Consider the following 15,927-nt stretch of genomic DNA (forward strand, 5'->3'; position numbering starts at 1 on the left):
TGCGCGGGCTTCTCATTGCGGTGGCTTCTCTTCGTTGCGGAGCACGAGCTCTGGGCGCACAGGATTCAGGAGTTGTGGTATGTGGGCTCAGTAGCTGTGGCTCATGGGTTCTAGAGCACAGGCTCAGTAGTTGTGGTGCACGGGCTCAGTTGCTCCATGGCATGTGGGATCTTCTTGGACCAGGGCTTGAACCCGTGTCCCCTGCATTGGCAGGCAGATTCTTAACCACTGTGCCACAGGGAAGTCTTTTTTTTTTTTTTTTTTTTTTTTTTTTTTAATTTATTGATTTTTGGCTGCGTTGGGTCTTCGTTGCTGCGCGCGGGCTTTCTCTAGTTGCCGTGAGCGGGGACTACTCTTCGTTGCGGTGCGCAGGCTTCTCATTGACGTGGCTTCTCTTGTTGTGCAGCACGGGATCTAGGCTCGTGGGCTTCAGTAGTTGTGGCACGTGGGCTCAGTAGTTGCGGCTCGCGGGCTCTAGAGCGCAGGCTCAGTAGCTGTGGCACACGGGCTTAGCTGCTCCGCGGCATGTGGGATCTTCCCCAACCAGGTGTTCGAACCTGTGTCCCCTGCATTGGCAGGTGGATTCTTAACCACTGCGCCACCAGGGAAGCCCTAAAGCACCTTTTAAAAACTGATTTTCTGTTTACTGATGGCACCAGTTTCTCTTTCCGTTTTTTCTGTGTGGCCATTGGGACTCTCTCCAGTGTTGGCGGGGGCGGGGGGGGCTTGCATTGGCTTTGTGTCTGTGAGCACAGAATGGAAATGTTGGGGTCCTCCACCGGACCCCAGGCTGAGCCCTGGGACCCCTACTGTGCTGAGGGGTTAGGACAGTGGTTGTCACACTGTGGAGGCTCCCCGCATTGAGAGGCTGGGGCCAGGGAGCCACTCCACCCTCCACAGCGCCCAGAGAACCATTGCACCCCAGTGCCAGCAGTGCTGGGAACCTCAGAGGTTGGGAAACCCTGGGTGGCAGGCTGCTGATGGACGACTTGGGAGCCTCGGGGCGCCCTGCCTGGAGAGGGGGAGTGGTTGGGCTGGGGTCACCGTCGGCGCCCAGTGCGCAGACCCCTCAGGAAAGTTCTCTGCCCAAGGGGCCTGTTTCAAGCGCAGGGTCTGTACCTGTGACATGAGTGGGACCAGGAGGATCCGAGCCTTGCAGCGAGGTCTGGGTGATGGGGGGGGGGTGTAAGTTCAGAGCCCAGTCAAGGTGGGGTTGGGGGTGGTTCTGCAGGGAGGGTGGGAAACTGGGGTGGTAGGGCTGCGCCTGGGTGTCTGGGGCAGGGCTCTGTGGGTGCTGGGTAGGGAATGGGGCCAAGGTCCAACATCCAAGGCTGAGACTGATCCAGGTAAGCTGGGTGCCCAGCAGGGTGAGGGTCAGGGTGGGGGCTGAGATCAAGGTCCTGCTGGGGCCAGGGGTCAGGGTCCTGCCGGGGCTGAGGGTCAGGGGTCGGGGCTGAGGGTCAGGGATCGGGGCTGAGGGTCAGGGTCCTTCCGGGGCTGAGGATCAGAGTCCTGCCGGGGCCGAAGGTTACGGGTCGGGGCTGAAGGTCAGGGTCGGGCCGGGGTTGAGGGTCAGTGTCGGGCCGGACTGGTGCACCCACCGCGCCGCCGTCCCTGATGACGAGCTCCTCGGCCAGCAGGCCGCGGCGGTTCAGCTCGGCTCGGCCCCGGGAGGCGCCGCATCCTGCAGCCACTAAGGCAGGAGCGCCCGGGTCCCGGCTCCCGCCACCCGCGCGTACCGGCGTCTTCTGCGGCCGCCACGCGCTGCCGGACTACAAGTCCGGCCATGCCCCGGGCGCCAGGGTGGCGGTCCGGGGCGCGTTTCCCACAAGGCCGCGCGCAGCGCAGGGGCTCTCTAGCCCCGACTGGCCAACGAGGTGGCGCGGCCCTCGGGCCCGACTTGGAGGCTGGGGAGGGGGTGTCAGTCTGCGCGTAATTTAGGGCGAATGGCAGCGGCGTTGTGCCTCTTAAAGGTCCCGCCCCCAGTGCCCCTGCTGCGCCGGCATCGCCCGGGACCTGGACGGGGAGGTACGGGACAGAAGCCCCTGAGGCGGTTTGGGGTGGGTTCGGGGAAGCGGCGAGGCCGGGGGTCCTGTCCTCCACCCCGAACCGGAAGGCGCCGGCCCCGAGGAACGCACAGAGGAGCGTGGCCGGGCCTGGAGCCGCCCCTGCACCGCCGCGGCTGGGCCGTGGCGTCGGGGCTGCGGGGGCGTCTCAGCGGCCAGGGTGGGGTCGTGACGAGGGTCGTGTGTTGTGATGGAGTCCGTGCCAGGCGGCCAGAGTCCTGTTGCCCGGCCCAGGGTCACGGTGCTGGGGCCCTGAGTGTGTTCTCTAGCGCTGGGAGGATGGCTGAGGGTGGTTTTGTCTCAGGGGCCCTGATGAGGGTCACTCATTAAGACACAAATAGTTATTGAGCGCCCACCAGTTGCCAAATACTGTTCTCGGTGCCCGGGTGACAGCAGAGAGCAAAGTGGGCCGACCCTGCCCCGAGGGGCTTCCATTCTTATGGATGCGGGGCGGGGGCGGGAGCCAGGAGGCGTAAACATTAAGTATGATAAACAGGCGCAGTGTGCCTATAAATGTTGGACAGCTGGCACTTTAGGGCAAAAAGTCCTGCTCTGTAGCTTGTTTCATGCTGATTCCTGGTTGTAAATACTCCCACCGTGGCTGATGGGAGCTGCCAGCATGACATCAACTTGCTAAGTCAGCTCTCATGAGCTCCAGCCCATCACTGTGCTCGGGACAAATGCTACGCTATGTTAGTGGGTGATAAATGCTGTGGGAAAAAGAAAAAGATGGAAGGGGGATTGGCAGTGTGGACATGGGGCAAGTTGTAGGATGAAGTTGGGTGGGCAGATGCGGAGGTTTGAGCAAAGACTTGGGGGAAGTGAAGAGAATTAGGAAGCATCTGTGTGGGAAGGAGTGTACCAGGTAGAAGGTACAGTGAGTGCAAAGGCCCTGCAGCTGGGAGGCCAGAGGGGCGGCCCTGGAGGGATGGATAAAGCCAGAGAGGGGAGAAAGGACCTGGTCGTGGTCGGGTAGGACTTTGTGGGCTCCAGGAAAGCCTGCTGAGACGCTCTCCAGCCCCCCACCCCCCCGATTCGAGCCCTTCCTTCCTCTGGACCTCGTGTGCTCATCCTCATAGTGGGGACTCGGGCGGGCATGCAGCGGGGTACCCAGCAGAACAGGAGAGCTGCTGCCTCCCTGCTTGGCCTGGTCCCACGTGGAGAGCCGCTGCCGGCTCTTTCCCGGATGGAGGCAGGAGGGAAGCTGGCAGGTTCTCTGAGTCCTGATCCCTGGAAGAACAAGTCTTCCTTGTTAGCACCCCCGCCCCCGGAACAAAGGGGCAGGCGGCCACCGAGGCACGTGAGTCTGAGTCAGGCCCGGATAAGGGACAATTGCGAGGGCCCTGGGAGGTGGGAAGGGACAGATCTCAGGCCAGGAGGGCAGGGGGAAAGCTGGCACTGCATGTGGTGGTGGCCCCGCAAACACCTGGCCTGTGGCCCCCCCATGCCAGGGACAGAACAGCAGGCCATCCAGTAACCCAGCTTCCTGGGGTGCAAACTCACTTTTAGCTCCCGGATGGTTTTAGAGACGGGTGGGAGACCTCGGCTCAGCGCAGCAGTGTCAACAACCCCTCACCCCTTTCTTTTAAGGGTATTTGTGAGCCTGCTTTAGACTGGTGATGTGCTGGACCCCAGGACAGGACACGCACAGCCTCCGCCTCTTCCTCTGCGTGTGTGTGTCAGGAGGGAGCAGGGCAGAATCGGACAGTAAACAACTAAGGAAAGCAACTGGAGCCCTCTTCTCAGTTGAGGTCAACTTCCTTCAGGAGACTCAGGTCGAAGCCATTCTTGACACCTCCCTTTCTCTTAATACTGACCACTGCTTCAAACCCTCCGGGGCTCCCACCTCCCTCGGGGTAAAAGGCAAGGTGCCTCTGAACCCACAGGGCCCATAGATAACCAACAACCCACCCTGTCAGCTGGCTGACCAGGTGTCTCTGTGCATGTCCCACGGAGTCCCAAGCCCACAATCCCAAGACTGAACTCATGGTCTTGTAAACCCTGCCCCCCCTGCCTCTGCGACCTCCCAGGTACCTGCAGCTCCGTTCTTTGAGGTGAGCAGACCAAATCCTGGAGGCTCGTGGCTCCCTCCCTGCCTCCATCAAATCTGCCTGCAAACCCTGTTGGTTCTAGTTTTAAAGTAGACCCAGGGCTTCGCTGGTGGCGCAGCGGTTAAGAATCCGCCTGCCAATGCAGGGGACACGGGTTCGAGCCCTGGTCTGGGAAGATCCCACAAGCTGTGGAGCAGCTAAGCCCGTGCGCCACAACTACTGAAGCCCGCGCGCCTAGAGCCCGTGCTCTGCAACAAGAGAAGCCACCGCAATGAGAAGCCCGACCACCGCAACAAAGAGTAGCTCCCACTCGCTGCAACGAGGACCCAAGGCGGCCACACACACACACACAAAAGTAGACCCAGAACTCACCTGCTTCTCGCTCCCTCCTGCTCCATCCCAGCTAAGCTGGCCCCACAGTTCCTCGGCCCGCAATTCCCCACTATCCTCCCTGACAACCCCCGTCCCTCCCCCGCATCTCCCCCACCCCACCCTTCCCAGACCCCCGCAGTCCCCTCCGCCCCGGCTCCCGGTGCCGCCCACGGCCTGTTCTCCCCGAAGCCGCCAGAGGGCGCCTGTGAGCAGCGAGTCCGCGTCCCTGCTCTGCCCGCCGCCCTGGGCGGGGGGGGGGGGGGCGGTCCCGCGTCCCTCCGGGTGAGAGCCGAGCTCTCCGCGCCCCCGGGTCCTGCACCACCCGACCCACCCCGTTCCCTCCTGCCCTCACCTCCTTCCTCTCCCCCTCGCTCATTCCATTCCAACCGCCACGGGCCTCCCCGCGGTCCCTCCCACACGCCGGGCGCAATGCTGTCCCAGGGCCTTTGTTCCGGCGGTGCCCCTGCCAGGTGCGCCCTCTCCCCAGGTCTCCCCTGCTCTCTCCTCCAGTGACACCTGCTCAGTGAGGCTTCCGCAGCTGCACTCCCCACACCTCCGGCCCCTCCTTGCTATTTGCCGTTAACACCTGTAGACTTACTTGCCTGCCTCTCTCCATAAAAAGGGGAGGAAAGGAGTTTATGGTTTTTGTTCACCCCTGTTTCCCCAGTACCTGAAAGTGCCTGACGCACAGCTGAATCCTGGTTGAAGCAGTAACTGTGATAAGGGCTGAAACTGGTGGAGCGCCGGCTGTATCCAGGCATCGGCTCGGCTCTGCAGTCTTCCCCAGACACTGCCCGCACCTCGGCCTTGTGGCTGGGCCTGAGCCCTGCTCTCACGCCCAGCTAGGCTTCCTACTACTAGTTCTGTGATTTGCCCTCTGCTGCCCCTGTGTCAGTTCGGATTAAAACACGGCTCTTTGCATCTGCTTTGAGCTAACTGGCATCTCAGCTCACCTGGTGGAGTGAAGATTTCTGGGCTGGAGTTGCAGAGACAAGTGAGCCAGTAGTGGGGGGGCCGGTGGGCTGGGGTTGCCGAGTTCAGGCGGGGAGGGGGCTGGGCCTGGAGGTCCCCAGAGCACCCTTCCCAGCTCAGGTTGCTGGTCCAGTCTATCCCTCCCACCCCGCACTCCGTGTTAGCCCCTGGTTCTTTCCTAGGGCACAGAGGGGAAATGGAATCTGAATGTAGGGTCTCATCTCTGGGACTGTAACACAGAGAGGAAACAGTGGGGGCCGAATCCTGACTGGAACCAGTGTCTCTAGCTGTCTTCACTCCAGGGCTGGCTGATGGAGCCTGGGCTGGGGGCCCCAGGCATGGGGAGGGCTGGGGTCCTTCCTCTGCCTGCCCTGGGCCCCAGAGGCTGACCTCAGTGGGGTGTCCCTGGGCTCCTGCAAGTCTGGCCAGTGTGGGTCAATGGGAGGCGCTAACAGGCAGAAGGAGAGGGAGGTGGGGTATTTATCCCCCATCTCCCTCCTCAGCGCCCGCTTCTGTCCATGGCTCTGGAGTTTGTGAGCTTCTGGAAAGAAGCGCGTAGCTTGTCCAGTGTTGGGGCCCACAGGTGACTGAGGATGGAGCTGGCTGTGGGCTGATCTGCAGAACGTGCATCCCAGGGGGAGGGTGGGCAGGTAGAGTCCCAGAGGTTCCCACCCAAGGAGCAGGAAGCCGGCTGATGTGGCCACAGGGGTGTGGACCAGGGCTGAGTAGTAGGAGTCCGGGGCAGGTGGAAGTGGGGGTGAGACCGTGCGGGGCCTTGTGTGACAGGGAGGGCTTGGATTTTATCCTTAGGGCGACGGGAATCCAGAGAATTTCAGCACTTCCAGAAAGCTGAGCGGGAATTAGAACCCGGGAGAAGCCCTTGACCCTAAGCTTTGCTCTAAAACCCGAGTCAAGGGTCCGTGCCTGTCGCTCTCCCTGCCGAGCGTCATCTCCCCTCCTGTGACCACAGAGGGGTCAGCATCAGTACCTCGTACGAGATGCTGGGTTAATTAAACACGATGATGCCGGCGCAGAAAGCGCCTCAGGTGCCTCTCAGCAAAGGGCCTTTTTCTGGCTTCACACGGACCGCGTTACCCCTGCCCGTCCTCCGTTCCCAATGTTGGGATTGGTTCACCTCGTTGGTTTCTTGATCAGTCCAGCTGGAGCCTTATCAAATTTGTTGATCCTTTCAAAGAGCCAGCTTTTTTGGTAGGGGGCTTTGTGAATTCTTTCTACAGTTTTCTAGGTCATTGGTTTTAAGATCTTCTTTTCCAATATACGTTTTATGACCTTTGACACAGACTATGACTTTTTGATTAAAAAGTTAAAAAATTACAGAATGCATGAAAAATACGTTGTGGAATGAATGGTACGGTATGTGAATTGTAACTCAATACAGCTGGTAACACATGGCAGTGCTAAAGGGGCTGACAACACAACAACAAACCAGGATGCCAGGAAGAGACAGGAATGTGAATTCTCTTCAGACAGGTTTCCCCGAGCCCCGTCTTGGAGCCTGACACAGTGGTAGCCCTCGGTGCCGCCAAGGAAATAAACTCTGCATTAGGATGGAGTAAATCCCTGTTGGCTTCTGGAAGGCAGGGGCCTGTCCCGGAGGACCACTGCCGCCTCCTTGCCGTCCTAGCTCCTGCCCGGGGCCTCGGCACAGCCCTTCCCTATCCTGAAATGCTGTTCCCTCACCTTCTCACCGCAGTGACCTCTCATCCTGCCCCTGCCCTGCTGTATGTTTGCAGGACATTTAGCCTTCGAACATACGGTGTGCTCATTTATACATTTATCGCTTATTTCCTCTCTCCCCTCGCGAAAACATCAACTCCTCGTCTGCCTGTTTCCATCGTGTCCCACCAACCCAAACAGAAACTAGTACACAGTAGGCGCCCAATAAGTCCTTCCTGGATGAAGGAAGGAGGGGAGGAAGCAGCTCCCAGAGTGGCGACCTTGGACCGTGCCTCAGTTTCCTTAGTTGTAGAAATGGGGCCAGGCCGCCCATGACCTCACCTGTCCCTCCTGCCACCAGGCTGTGGGTGTCCTGTTTGCAGCTCCGGCTCCCCAGGGCCTGCTCTGGCCTGGGCTGCCCAGCTCAGCTGGCTCCCGGGGGACTGGCTCTGCTGACACCGGATTCTTTCCTGGACCATCCAGCTACCTGGCCGACACTCGATCCTGGCCCCACTTCCAGGCCAGTGACCGCTGGCCAGGCTGCTCGGGCCAGGGCCCCAGACTCCCTGCCGACAGACAAGGGGCCGTCTGTGCCGTCTGGAGGGTGTGGTTGCCCGGGGCTCTGCGAACCCCGCAGAAGCCGCCAGGATCCGGGAAGGTGTCGGCACCTGTAGCCCAGAGCTGCGTGGCCAAGAAGCTGACACCAGGAGCCCCGGACCCGCCCCTGCCCACCATGGGGACCCTCCCCTGCGACCCTGCTCCACGGCTGACTCCGGTGGCCCTGGGCCGGCGGACCACCGACTGCCAAATCCCGGAGACTGGTCTGAGGAGGACCTGCGGGGTAGCCCCCTTGGAGAACGGTAGGTGGGCGAGGGGGCCGTGGTGGTGGGACCCTTCCCTGCTCCAGTGCCCCCCACTGGGGTGTCTGGAATGTGTGGGAGCCTGGCTGGAGCAGGCAGTCTCTAGGCCCCTGTGCTTCCCCGAACCTCAGTTTTCCTTCCCGCAGTATGGGTGTGAATGTGGCATTCCTGAGGGCCCGTGAGTTGAGTGTCTTAAAGGCCAGGCACCTTTCCCGGTGCTGAGGGTACAGTGGTCAAGAGAGCAGCAGAGGCCCCGTGGGGGGACGGACACGAGGAAAAACAAGCAAAAAGCCTTTGCAGTGTATTCACTGGTGATAATTGTCTCAGAGAGAGCAGCAGAACCTGGGAGCCTGTGCAGCGGTCCGTGGGGGAGCTGAGCCTCCCTAACTCTGACACTGACCCTGGGATCTCCGTTCCGCCTCGGCCCTGCCACAGTTTCTCCATCTGTAGCAAAGCCGCTGGAGTCAGATTCCGTGGCCTATGTAGCACGGACATTCTTGCAGAGGCCACCAAACGTTGCAACTGTGACAGTGTATCTCTGTGTCCAGGGGTCAGTTTCCCAGCTGTGACAGTGTATCTCTGTGTCCAGGGGTCAGTTTCCCCACCTGTGACTGCGTATCTCTGCGTCTGGGGCTCAGTTTCCCACCTGTGACTGTGTATCTGTGTGTCTGGGCCTCAGCGGTCCCAGGGTGCCCCAGCCCTGCAGCCCCGCCCTCCTGTAACTCCTGTGACTCACAAAGCCCCTGCCACTCCCCCCACCACCCCGGCAACTGCTACTCCCACACCCCTGCTGTGGAGACTGGCTGGGAGGCCAGGTGGGGGCTCAGGGGCTGGTCCCCTGTCTCCTCCCATCTCTTAGGGTGCATGGCCCCAGGCCGTGATCCTCAGGCTTTGGTCGCAGGCTCCGGGCCAGGCTTGTACGCCCTGCCGTCCACCGTCGGCTACATCAACCACGACTGCACCAGGGTGGCTGGTCCTGCCTACTCGCTCTTCCGGAGGCCCAGCGAGGGTAAGGCCGGTGTGGGAGAGGTGGGCCTCCAATCTCCCACCCAGAGTATTTCCTCACCCCCTTAGATCCAAGCTCTCATTCAGTCAGGCAGGAAGCCGGGACAGTGTGCAACGTAACCCCCGCTGTGTGTCCTCAGGAAACCTGCTGTGCTTCTCTGGTCCCTTGTTTCCTTATGGAAGGGGAGTAGTGTGTGGTTTTGCAGGGCATTTGCAAATTCCTTGCTGCTTGACTTGGGCAAGCTGTGTCTGTTTCCCCCTCTGTAAACAATGACGGTACAGTCCTTACCGAGTTGCGGTCAGGATTAAATACACCTTGGATGTCTGGAGACGTTCATTAAGTGAGGATTGGATGCCTTCAAAGTGGCTACAGCAGTGCCTGGTCTCCAGTCAGAGCTCCACAAAGAAGGGTTGTGGGTGTGAGTGCCGCCTCAGGTCCTCAGTCAGCGGGATGGGGGCTCCTGGGCCGTGATGTCCCACGGGGCGCGGGGAGGGTGGAAGGAGAATCCTTCGTGTTTGGACAGGAAAGGTTGGCGAGACAGCAGGCTGTGCGGCTGGCCTGGTCCGTGGGCCACCCCGCCTCTGTGATGTCCACTTTCCTCCTGGCCAGAAGGAGTGCGACAGGGTGTCAGTGAGCATTGGATGCAGTGATGGGGCGGACACAGGGCCCCAGCTATAGCCAGCGGCCCATTGTGTGGATGGCGTCACTGCCATGTACCCACAAGCCTGTGCCTTCATGGCGTTGCCCACCCGCTCCTTCACCCACTTGCTAGAGCGCTCGGGGTCCCGAGTGGGCTGGGCTGGGGGCTGGAAGGGTCCTTGCTCTGTGGGGACTTTGCTTCCTGTGGACAGAGGCTTGTTGGGAGGTGCGGCGCCAGCAGCCTCTTCTCAGCCTTCAGAATCAGCAACAATCCCAAACCAAAGTGAGAGAAAACTCAGGAAGCTGCGAGTGGCCCCAGAAGGCAAAGGAGGGAATCAGCGTCACATCTGTCACTAGGAAGGATCAAGAACCGAGCCTATGGCCCAGAGCAACCTGGGTTGCCAGGTTCTAATCCCAGTTACAGGACCCATCCTGGGACAGAGAGACAGATAGGCTGGGGGGTCGGGGGTAGTGGTGGTTACTGTAGACTTTGCTGAGTGCCCAGGGAAGACTTCTGGGAGGTGGAGGCATGGGATCTGGGCTTTGTAGGATGAGTAGGAGTTTGGTGGAGTCCCCTGGAGAAGAAGGGGACTCCAGGCAGAGCTTGCAGCATAGGCATCGAGGTGGGAAATGCCATGAGTTGGACTGTGCTCATTTGTCATGAACATGCTTCACGTGTGTGTACCGTGTCATGTGTGCACACATACGCATAGTACTTAAACCAGTTGATCCTTGTCAGACCTACTGCTCTTAGATGCATGTGCATTTATCCTGGAGTGGGCTTGTAGACAGTAACAATGGCAATCATAGTAACTGGTCCCAATTTTTTTTTTTTTTTTTGAACGCGTTGGGTGTTCATTGCTGTGCGCGGGCTTTCTCTAGTTGCAGCGAGCGGGGGCTACTCTTCATTGCGGTGCGTGGGCTTCTCATTGCAGTGGCTTCTCTTGTTGCAGAGCACGGGCTCTAGGCGCGCAGGCTTCAGTAGTTGTGGCACGAGGGCTCAGTAGTTGTGGCTCGCGGGCTCTAGAGCACAGGCTGAGTAGTTGTGGCACACGGACTTAGTTGCTCCGCGGCATGTGGGATCTTCCCGGATGAGGGATCAAACCCATGTCCCCTGCATTGGCAGGTGGATTCTTAACCACTGCACCACCAGGGAAGTCCCATTTTTTTTTTTTAAGTCGGTGCATGTTTTCCACTTTCTTTTTTTAAAAAAAAATCTATTTATTTATTTATTTATTACTTATTTGGCTGTGCCGGGTCTTAGTTGCAGCACTTGGGATCTCTGTTGTGGCATGCAGGATCCTTTAGTTGTGGCGTGCGGGATCTACTTCCCTGAGCAGGGATGGAACCCGGGCCCCCTGCATTGGGAGTGTGGAGTCTTAGCCACCGGACCACCACAGAAGTCCCGTGCCAATTATTAAGCACCCGGCGCCGGACCACCCCCTTCCGTGGACCATCTCAGTGTCCATCTTCACATCCTGCTAGTGTGAAGAGGAGGCTGACCTGGGCGAAGAGCTTCCCCAGGACCTGGCTCTCAGAGCCCGACACAAGCCCCTCCCTCAGGTTGGCCACCCGCAGGCTAAGCCCAGGCCCTGGAAGGGCTCTCCTTGGACCCTTACTCGGGCCTGGTTCTCTCACTCTACACAGAATTCTAATGGTCCAGGAGCTGGTCCCCTAGCCCCTGGCAGAGGACAGGTCAGGGGTGGGGCACAGCAAACGGGACAGCTTTGATTACAGGCGCACAGACGGTCAGCAAGACCCAGGCCCCCCAGGTCAGGGCAACCATACCTCAGTGGACTGAGTCCCTGCCCTCCAAGATGGGGCCAGGGGCCTCGGGGGGTGGGAGTGCCTCAGGGTTAAGCAGGGCACCGAGTAGGCGGTGGGGTCATTGGAGGCGCCCTTAGGACCCTGGGCTCCTCTCCCCAGCATCTCCACAGGAGACCAGCCCCGGGCCGGTCTACTTCCTGGACCCGAAAGTCACCCGTTTTGGCCGCAGCTGCACCCCTGCCTACTCCATGCAGGGTCGGGGCAAGTCTCGGGGTGAGTATCTGACCTGTGCTGCCCTACCAGGACCCTGCCCCTTCAGGCCCTCAGTGAATCTCGTGCCTCCGTACTCTTCTCCCCTCCCACCCCCGAGTTCTCAGACCTTCAGTGTCTTTGGAATGACAAAATCCAGTGGACTCAGAAGAGGGGCCAGGGGCTCTGAGAGAACCTGAATGGGTGAAGTGGCCCAGGGTGATGTGATCTTGGGCACATATGGCCAAGGGTGCCACAAGGGCAGCTGGAGCTCACCCTCGGCATCAGGAGACAATAGGGTACAGTGGGGACTGTGGCAAATGCAACCATCCCCTTCGCGGGCTCCAGACAGCTCCCTCTCACCTAGAGCGCATCTCCCATCCACCCACCCTTTCATCTTTGACCTACCACACAGCTACTTGTCCACCACTGATCCATCGATCCATCCATTCATACATTCGCCCATCTATCTACTCACCAACCTACCCACCCATCCACCTATTCATCATCTAATCCACCCACCCACCCACCCACCCATGATCCACCCATCCACGCACCCACCCATCCACCCATCCACGACCCACTCGTCCGTCCACCCACCCATCCACCCATCCACGATCCACTCATCCAACCACCCATCCACCCTCCCACCCACCCACCCACCCATCCACATCCACTAATTCATCCACCCACCCGCCCACCCATCCACCCATGATCCACTCGTCCATCCACCCATCCATCCACAAGCTATCGATCCAGCTACAACTCCCTGAATCCATCATCTACTCATTCACCCCTCATCCACCCACTCACTACCCACCCTTCTACTCACCCATCCACTCCAACATGTACTAAGCCCATTGCTGAGAGTTGAAGTAGATTTGACACGTCCTTGCTTTTTGTGAGACCCCAGCCTGGTGTGGTTAGATCCAGGTGGGGACCATCTCACCTCAGTGTGGCCATGTCTGGAGAGGCGGAGAGACCCACCCCAGGGGGATCTCAGGAAGGGCTGTGAGGGCTCTGCTTAGGAGGGTGCGGGGAAGGCAGCAGGGAGGAGGGGCCTTTCGCACTGTCTTGGAGGAGGGAAAGCAACTCCTGGGCGGTGGGAATGGGGAATGGGAGGCATTCCTGGCAGAGGGTTGAGCTTGGGCAAAGGCCAGAGGCTTGAAAGAGAACAGAGGGAGGTTGGGCTCTGTGAGCTCCATGACGCATGTGGCGACGGGGAGCCACGCCAGGTCCTTGAGGAGCTGAGGACCCTGTCCATTGCCAACCTTCCTGCCCCATTCTTACAGATCTGGAGGTGACGCCCGGCCCTGGGGCCTACAGCCCAGAGAAGGTGGCCCCCACGCGCCAGCGGACACCCCCAGCTTTCACCCTGGGCTCCCGCATCCGCCCGCGGCCCCTGGACACCTCAGTCCCTGCCCCCAACACCTACACCCTGCCTTCCCTCTGGGGCTCCCAGATCTTCACCAAGCCCAGCAGCCCAAGCTACACGGCAGCAGGCCGCACGCCCCCCGTCCGACCCCCGCAGGACCCCACTGAGATACCGGGTCCAGGCCAGTATGATAGCCCGGACCCCAACGCCTACCGTCAGCGCCGGCCAGCCTTCACCATGCTGGGGCGGCCCCGAGCCCCGCGCCCCCCGGATGAGACGCCTGGCCCCGGCACCCACAGCCCCGAGCAGGTCACCATGACCAAGGCCAGGGCCCCGGCATTCACCATGGGCATCCGCCACTCCAAACGGGCCACCACCATGGCCGTGGACACCGCACCCTGATGCCCTTGGGGGACAGGACGCCTGGCCTGGGCTGAGCCTCAGTTTCCCATGCTGTGAAGTGGGGTGTGGGCAGGTGGTGGGCATGCCTAGAAGCCAGGGTGGGGGGAAGGTGCCTCCTTTCTTCCTGTTCTCTGAACCGTCTGAGGTCCTTCTAGGCCACCTGCTTTCTCCAGTCCCGGGGGGGCTGTGACCCCGTGGTCCCGACAGGGAGAGCCTCCTTCCAGCGTCCCAGTTTCTTCTCTCCGGGTCACACCAGGCCAGGTCAGGCCAGGCCAGGTGGAAAAAGGGACACTCTGGTCCTCTCGAGCTGTTGGCTGGAGGCACGGCTTCCTGTGTCCTAGAACTCAGTGTCTGCCCGCTAGGGCCTGGGTCCCCAGCACAGCTTGGGTTTCTGCCAAACTTGGGCTCATTCCTGCTACTCATGGAAGCACTGAATTCAGCCCCGAATCAGGCTGGAAACAGCCCTGCTGCCCCTTCACACCCTCTAGCTGCTTGCCAATAAATCCCCGTGGCACCAGGAGCTGTCCGCATCACACACACGTTGTCTGTTCATGTCACGGGAAGGAAACCCAAACACTGCTCTCGAGATCCAGACCCCCAACTCTGCAGCCCCTGGGGATCTGGATGGGACCAGAGACAGGATCCAGGGGTACAGGAAGCGAGAGGTGGGGCCACGGCTTTGAGTGGGGGGAGCTAGCCAGGTAGGCTTCTTGGAAGAAGGGACACTGAAGCTGGGCTTTGAAGGATGCATAGGAATTTGATGGAGTCTAACATTTGCCATCAGTAGGTTCCTACCGTGTTCCGGATATCGATAAGATCATCTCACAGTGACTCAGGAGGCAGGTCATGTTTACCAAGGGGAAACAGGGCTTCAGGGAGTTTGGACACTTGTCTGAGGGCACTGAGAGTGTGTGTCCTTCTGATGCCAGGATGTAAATCCTGCCCTTTGGGCTCTGTTCCTGCCGCTCTTTCCCAGGGACGGGAAGGAAACACGTGGATGGAGTCCTATAACCGAACCCTCCATGGGATGACACGTTATAAACCCCAGCCCAGAAAGACCCTAACCCAGGAGCTTGGGAGGGACACAGACTGCATGCACCTCGACTCCCTGGAGGAGAAGACACGGAGCGGGGGGTGGGGTGGGGTGGGGTGGGGGTGGGCGCAGTAGGCAGGACCTAGAGGGCTCCTGGAGTGGGGGTCAGCTCTCTCCCCCCAGCCTGGGGTGCCAAACTTGAACACACACCCTTCACCCAACTAGGTGGACACATACCAGGACCCCCTACACACACACCTGGGCGGGAACCCAGACTCCCTCCTCTCTCTCCCTCTCCCCACCCCCCACACCTGGACACACACACGGTCACATCCGCACACAATATACATACAACCCAACCCTCACACAGCCCACAAGTTTGTGGTCCACAACAGACACAGAGCGCACAGAGTCCAGGTGGGGGCTCCAGACCCCGTCAAACGTCACCCCCCGACACCGACCCAAGGCCACACTGTCCCCGCCCGCTCCTCGCGGACCGCAGGCGCACAATGGCTCCCTAGGCGAGAGGCTGGGGCCTCGGGCATCGCAGCCCCCGGTCCAGCCCGCCGGCCAATGACGGCCGCGCGCGCCCCTCCCGCCAGCCCCCATCGCCGCCTCCTCCCCAGCCCGCGGGAGGCGGCCGCGCGGTGATCTCACCGCTCTGCTTTATCGATCCGACCCCTAGCGGCCTCGCCCCTCCTTCCCTTCCATTGCCACCTGCCCCGGCCCCGGCCTCTCCCTTTGTTTCCCGGCAGCCGGCCCTGCCTGGGGCGGGGTTGGAGGGGGAGGGGAGGGGATCGGCCAGCCCCGGGCTGGGAGCCTGGGTCCTGGGGTGACCGAGACCGTCCGCTCCCCGGTGCAGAGGCGGCAACCCTTGAGGCCTTGGCGGACGGACAAGCCGGCAGGCCTGGGAGGCTCAGGCCCTGGAGTTCAGTTGAGTTGATGCCGGACGGGGCCCCCCAGAAATGGAGGAGGAGCCCGTGACCCTCCGGCCCGCGCCCCTGGCTTACAGCCGGGGAAAGTGAGGCCCAGGGCAAGGCAGCGTAGGGCCCGAGTCTGCGCTGCGTGTCTTCGGGCGCACACCCCTTCCCCTCTCGGAGCCTCAGTTCCCCTGTCAGGATATAAAGCAGGGCCTGATTTTCAAGTACTTCCGGCAGGAACAGAGGAGCTAAGCTTAGGGGCTGGGGCGCTCTCCTTCCTTGACCGCGCCTCCGCCCCTCTCCAGACCTCAGTTTCCCGACGGCGAGAAGGGAAGACAGGAAGTGATTTATAAGTCTCTCTCGCCTCTGTGCTTCTAGGAACTCGGGCGACGGGTGGGGGGGCGAAGTGAGGGGTCGCTGCCCCGGCCCTGGGTTCGAAACTTCGCTCCCTCCCTGGCTGCCGGACCCGAGTCAGCGCTCGTGCCCTCGGCGGGCCTCAGTTTCCCCAGCCTCCCCGCCGGGCACCGGGGCGCCAAGG

At 60.7% G+C, this 15,927-nt stretch overlaps 1 protein-coding gene across 3 annotated transcripts; it reads left to right on the forward strand.

Annotated features, from left to right (window-relative positions):
- The first annotated feature begins 1,821 nt into the window (after positions 1–1,821).
- Positions 1,822–14,077, forward strand: CIMAP1D (CIMAP1 family member D). 3 transcript variants are annotated; one of them, XM_067734587.1, is made up of 7 exons: positions 1,822–2,028; positions 3,657–3,841; positions 4,097–4,120; positions 4,263–7,998; positions 8,858–9,007; positions 11,570–11,683; positions 12,952–14,077. In XM_067734587.1, the coding sequence occupies exons 4-7, from the start codon at positions 7,872–7,874 to the stop codon at positions 13,434–13,436; spliced, it is 876 nt and encodes a 291-aa protein (XP_067590688.1). In that variant the 5' UTR covers positions 1,822–2,028; positions 3,657–3,841; positions 4,097–4,120; positions 4,263–7,871; the 3' UTR covers positions 13,437–14,077. The 3 variants fall into 3 exon arrangements, with proteins under 3 accessions (XP_067590688.1, XP_067590687.1, XP_067590689.1); XM_067734586.1 differs by lacking the exon at positions 4,097–4,120; XM_067734588.1 differs by lacking the exon at positions 4,097–4,120 and having other exon boundaries at positions 5,157–7,998.
- Positions 14,078–15,927: the final 1,850 nt, after the last annotated feature.

Source organism: Pseudorca crassidens, chromosome 3, assembly GCF_039906515.1.
Source record: "Pseudorca crassidens isolate mPseCra1 chromosome 3, mPseCra1.hap1, whole genome shotgun sequence".
Lineage (NCBI taxonomy): Eukaryota > Metazoa > Chordata > Mammalia > Artiodactyla > Delphinidae > Pseudorca > Pseudorca crassidens.

Bases quoted from the DNA above. Each gene is read 5' to 3' on its own strand.
- CIMAP1D (XM_067734587.1), top strand. From the start codon at position 7,872: ATGGGGACCCTCCCCTGCGACCCTGCTCCACGGCTGACTCCGGTGGCC. The intron at 7,999-8,857 runs GTAGGTGGGCGA...CCCATCTCTTAG, and splicing joins GGTAGCCCCCTTGGAGAACG to GGTGCATGGCCCCAGGCCGT. The intron at 9,008-11,569 runs GTAAGGCCGGTG...TCCTCTCCCCAG, and splicing joins CTTCCGGAGGCCCAGCGAGG to CATCTCCACAGGAGACCAGC.